A 5,152-nucleotide genomic window follows, 5' to 3' on the forward strand; every position below is an offset into this window, starting at 1 on the left:
ATGATATTTAGGCGGACGATAGACCACGACACACAAAGTGGTCCGAGAGCCCGTCAGTTCCAATAGCTGAACTTCAAAACTGGAATAGGTTGGAGAGGATAGCAGCCGTGCATCATGTTTATTTTTGAAAACCGAGGCTAAGCCACCACCTCTACCAGTTAGCCTAGGTGAGCTAAAGAAGGCACAGTCAGGAGGTAGAAGCTCAGAGAAGGGGATGAACTCACCCGGAGAAGTCCAGGTCTCCGTTAGAAATAGGACATCCAGTCCCGAGGTGAGAAAAAAGTCATTTAGGAGGAAGGCCTTATTTGAAAGAGACCTGACATTAAATAAGGCCATCCGAATCCGGGGGGCCAGGACCTTTGTAGTAGCCCGTCGCAAGGAGCAAAGGTTGTTATGTTGAACACCGCGGCCAGGCGGTGTTATCCAAGATCGGGCAGAGTGGTAAGCCACTGGGCGAGCAGGGTAGGTTTGAAGGCCGACGGAGCAAATCCAACGGTGGGTTAGCAATCTAGCCGCAGAGTGGCTGCTGAGATAGTGGAAGAAACAGGATAGCTCACGGCTTGTAGAAGGGAAGTCCATAGCCATGGCTCTGATATAAGCCTTAACGCGGACACGGACGCCGCTCCTCCTACCCCGTTTCCTGAAGCGTTTCCTACGGAGCATGGGAAGAGGAGGATAGGTCACATAGGTAGGGGAGACAGGCATCAGGGGGATAGCGGCACCGGCGGTCCCAAGGCAGTCAGGTCGTTGAGAACAGGAAAACCGAAGATTCAGGAGCGTGTCTCTGTCATAAGTTATTAGTGTACAATCACCTAGAGAACATAAAACCAAAGATAAAACAACGAGAAGTACAACGCCGAGGCGAAGACGTGGTCGGAGACGGTCAGCCATGCACACCGGCGCCATCTTGCTTCCACGTATAACTCAAAGGAGAAGATCACAGCCTGATACCTGCAGGTCTGACAGCAGCTCATAAGCAGAGAGTGCTCGCTGCTGTCCTTAGACACTAAACATGAAACTATTGAGGAACAAACACGCGTATATATTGTTTATCATGACTCTGGTTTTACTGGCCTATCAACACAGTTTATAAACTGGTATATGTCACCTTGTTGCTTTGTCTGTAAGTGGTCATGTGATTGTCTTACCACGACTCCTTTATTCTTCCTCAGGCAAACAGCAGCACTCATGCGATTGTTTTGCCCCCTGAGCTCCAGCTGTTGTGCCAAAAAGTGATGGTCTGTCTGCGGGAGCGCACAGCTGCTTAAAGCTGCAGCGCCCAGATTACTTACAGCTACTTCCTGCAGCTGATATAAGCTGCTGTAAGCTGAACACAGCTTCAACCGTCTGTTTGTTGAAAAATAGTAACGGACCGCCCCACATTTTCTTGTTAGTAATTGTAACGGCGTTGTAACGATAGGAATAGTAATTAGATTACTCTTTACTGAAAAAGTAGTGCCGTTACTCCCATTACTGGTAACGAGCAGCCTGCAGAGCTCTCCAACCACCCCGTCTTTAAAGCCCATGAAAGGTTTTCCTTTGCATGGTGAACTTTGGTGACAGAGTGCAGAGGAAGTGCTCTGTCTGCGTCACGTTAAAGGAATCTGAACTCCATCACGTTCTGTATTTCCAGCCTTTACTGGGGAAATGTCTGTTCTTCCTGAGAACCACTGAGAAGGCCATAACCACCGCTAACGTGCAGCAGGTCAGTAACTGGTCTGGGTCACCTCCTCACCTGCACATTTAACAAACCGCACAGACCTCATTGGTTGACTGTGACGTGGATGCAGACCTGATGTTTCCAGGAAGTGAACTTTGGCGTGTTGGACTGCGGCGGCGGCGTCCTGAACAGTCTGGAAACTCTGCTGACTCACATCATGTTACCTGCTCTCAGGTCTCAGCAGGTAAAACACCTCCATCCATTCAGGCTTTCACTGAGCACAAAAAGGGAGATGTTTTAAGCTTCCAGTGATCACATGACGCCATATATGAAGACTTTGTTGATGGTGGGAAGGAAGAACTCTCTTTAAACAGGAAGAGACTGAAAGCAAAGAAAGGGGCAGGGAGGGGCAGCCATGAGGGGTCAATCCTGTGAAGAGAAGCCAGTGTAGGAGAAATCTGCTCTCTCTTTCTAGTCCCTGTCAGGACTCTTGCTGCAGCATTTTGGATCAACTGAAGGCTTTTCAGGGAGTTTTTTGGACATCCTGATAATAATGAATTACAGTCGTCCAGCCTGGAAGTAATAAATGCATGAACTAGTTTTTCAGCGTCACTCTGAGACAGGATATTTCTAACTTTAGAGATGTTGCACAAATGGAAGAACGCAGTCTTACATGTTTGTTTAATATGTGCGTTGAAGGACATGTGCTGGTCAAACATGACTCCAAGGTTCCTCACAGTGTTACTGGAGGCCACACCTTGGGCTCATCTGTACCTGCTGGTTTCTCTTTGTGGGCTTTGACTGTAGAGCAGCTGTTACATAATGATCCATGAAAAGTCTTATTTGTGTGCAGTGCTCCTCCTGATGCTTTTGGCTGTGAATGAGGTAAAAAGTGAAACAGGAAAACACATTAACCTTTGTTGTTATTGCTGACCTTTGACCCTGTGCCCAGTCGTGGGGCTCTGTGCAGGACGGCGCCTCGTGTCCACACGTCCAGTCCTTCCTGTCCTCGGTGGATCAGTTTGTCAGTAATCTGAGCTCAGCCCGACTGAACATGGAGAGAAAGTTGCAGCTGCAGCACGTGGAGCTTCCTGACGCCATCAGCCAGCTGAGCAGCCCTGCAGACTACAGAGCAGCAGGTATGAAGCTCAAGCTGTTCACATCTCACACAAACAATAAGACTGTTGGAAATACAGGAAACATCATTTAAAGCTTTAAAAATCAACTCTCAGGTAAATCAAACCAGTTTATCTGTGGAAGCTGAAGGAAGCATCTGACCTGAGACGATGGCTTCTTTGAAATAATGAGTCCGTGTTCACGCGTGTTTAGAGGAACTCGTGTGTTTCGCTCTCAGCCAATAACAGTGAGCTGGTGGAGCGTCTGGAGGAGGTGTCGACCCTGTGGACCAATCAAATCAAGCAGGTGCTGACGGAGAGCGAGCAGATGAGGAAAGAGGCCGACGACGTCGGGCCGTCGGCCGAGCTGGAGCGCTGGAAGAGCCGCACGGTGACCTTCAACAGGTAGACGCGTCCTCTCAGCTGGATCTCCTGCAGCGTCAGCATTTACAGGTTTCACTTTAAACTCAGTTTATCAAACATGATCTGACGTCTGTGGACAGAAGCTCCTCAGACCTGGAACAGTTTAGTCTCCACTCTGAGACTTCAGGACAAAACCACTTTTACACAATATAACTTTCTGTTCTTTCTCTTTCTGCTCTTTAAAGTTGAAATGTTCCAAAATATTCATGTTTGTTTGTTTGTAGAATAGTTTTTAACCCTTTCATGCATGAATTATGACGACATCAATCAGGATTTATTCTTTAGTATTTTTATTCATCTTTAGGGATGAAAACAGATTTTTGAACTTCATTTTTTTAAACATGTATTTTTCCATCTTGGTTTGAAGAAATGTTTTGTGCACTTACACTGGCTGACCAGTAGGTGGCAGGTATGGCGCGACACATCAGAGTCCAATGTAGAGTTTATGTGCAAGTACAACATCAACACTGTGTGTGTGTGTGTGTGTGTGTGTGTGTGTGTGTGTGTGTGTGTGTGTGTGTGTGTGTGTGTGTGTGTGTGTGTGCTGCAGTGAGTCTCTGACTGCTGTAATCTGAATGCGGCGTATCAGCGAAGCTTCCACAGCGTCAGAGACAAACTGAGAGGAAACCTGAGAACAGACAGTTTGACTTCAGGTGATCAGTAACTGACTCTGAGTCAGAGCGTGTCAGCAGCGTCACGCTAACCTTTACACACGTGTGTGCGTGTTTTCAGTGAGAACTACATCTTGGGGAAGTTTGACTCTTTCTGCCGCCGTCTGGAGAAGATGGCCGACATGGCGTCCACGCTGGAGAGCCTGGCTGCTCTGCAGAGCATGAAGGTGGATGATTGTCAGATTAGAAACAAGTGACTCCATCAGATATTCATCAATGCACAATAATAATTATAATAAGACATTTATAATATAAAAATGGTCGAATTAAAGTCGATGCAAAGCTACAGTGATGAATGGACATTTGTAATGATTTTGTATAAATGTATTTCCTCCTTTTATTATTTATTAATCGTGTCAAAAGTCTATTTTCCAGAAATGAGACGGATTCAAACTGAGCTCAGGTGTGTTTCAGGTGGAGGGCGTGGAGAAGATCTGTGTTCGCTACCAGACCATCGTCTCCACGACTGAGAGAGAGTTATTCCCATACAGCTTATGACAAAATTTGATCCGAAGTGATTGATGGCCCTAATCACGACCTTTTGACCTCCCGCCCCTCCCCCCCGTGGGAAACCCCCCGCGTGACGAATCGCATCCGGAGAAAGGGGGGTGGGAAACCCCCCGCGTGACGAATTATATCCTGAGAAAGGGGGGCGAACCCCGGAAGCGCGCCATCTGTTGCTAACCGTGTCGAATTGCACCCTGAGAAAGGAGGGGTGAACCCGGAAGCGCGTCATCTGTTGTTGGGGAAAAAAAAAAAAAGTTTTTAGAGGGAGGGGGGAAACCTCCGGAAGCGCGCCATCTGTTGGAGGGGAATAAAAAAGCAGAGAGAGGAGTCCGTCACAATTTCTAAGGCACAGACACAAGATGGATTTCCTTCTGCAGCGTTCCTGTGTCCGATGAGATCTGCTCTCCCAAAGAAGAAGGTTTTGAATATGACATATTCAATCTCGATCCGGACCTTATAACCCTACCGGAAATACTCCGGAAGTGTCTAGTCATTTTCAGACCTGTTGCGTCATGTTCCCTAAGCACAGCGGTGATGCAGCAGATGATTCTGTGATGTATAGAGAGACAGAGCGGATGTAATTTTACTTTCTTAAGCTGCACCGGCGTTTGTAATGGAAATAAAGAGTGACTTCCTGTAGAGATTTCAATAGTATTTTATTTTCCTATAATACAGACGCTGTAAAAAAAAAAAAAAAACCTTTAAGATACACCATAGCTTGTGATGAAAAGAAGAACTTTCTATCCGCTTGTAACCTACAGGCTGCCTATGTGTAA

At 46.8% G+C, this 5,152-nt stretch overlaps 1 protein-coding gene across 1 annotated transcript; it reads left to right on the plus strand.

Annotated features, from left to right (window-relative positions):
* Positions 1–1,877: 1,877 nt before the first annotated feature.
* LOC146548070 (dynein axonemal heavy chain 5-like) lies at positions 1,878–3,184 on the plus strand. The gene is made up of 3 exons (XM_085266301.1): positions 1,878–1,904; positions 2,613–2,799; positions 3,015–3,184. The coding sequence occupies exons 1-3, from the start codon at positions 1,878–1,880 to the stop codon at positions 3,182–3,184; spliced, it is 384 nt and encodes a 127-aa protein (XP_085122427.1).
* Positions 3,185–5,152: the final 1,968 nt, after the last annotated feature.

Source organism: Mchenga conophoros, linkage group LG23 (assembly GCF_057382185.1).
Source record: "Mchenga conophoros isolate Kocher_MC1m ecotype Shallow Benthic linkage group LG23, M_conophoros_male_GT1.1, whole genome shotgun sequence".
In the NCBI taxonomy this organism is placed as follows: domain Eukaryota; kingdom Metazoa; phylum Chordata; class Actinopteri; order Cichliformes; family Cichlidae; genus Mchenga; species Mchenga conophoros.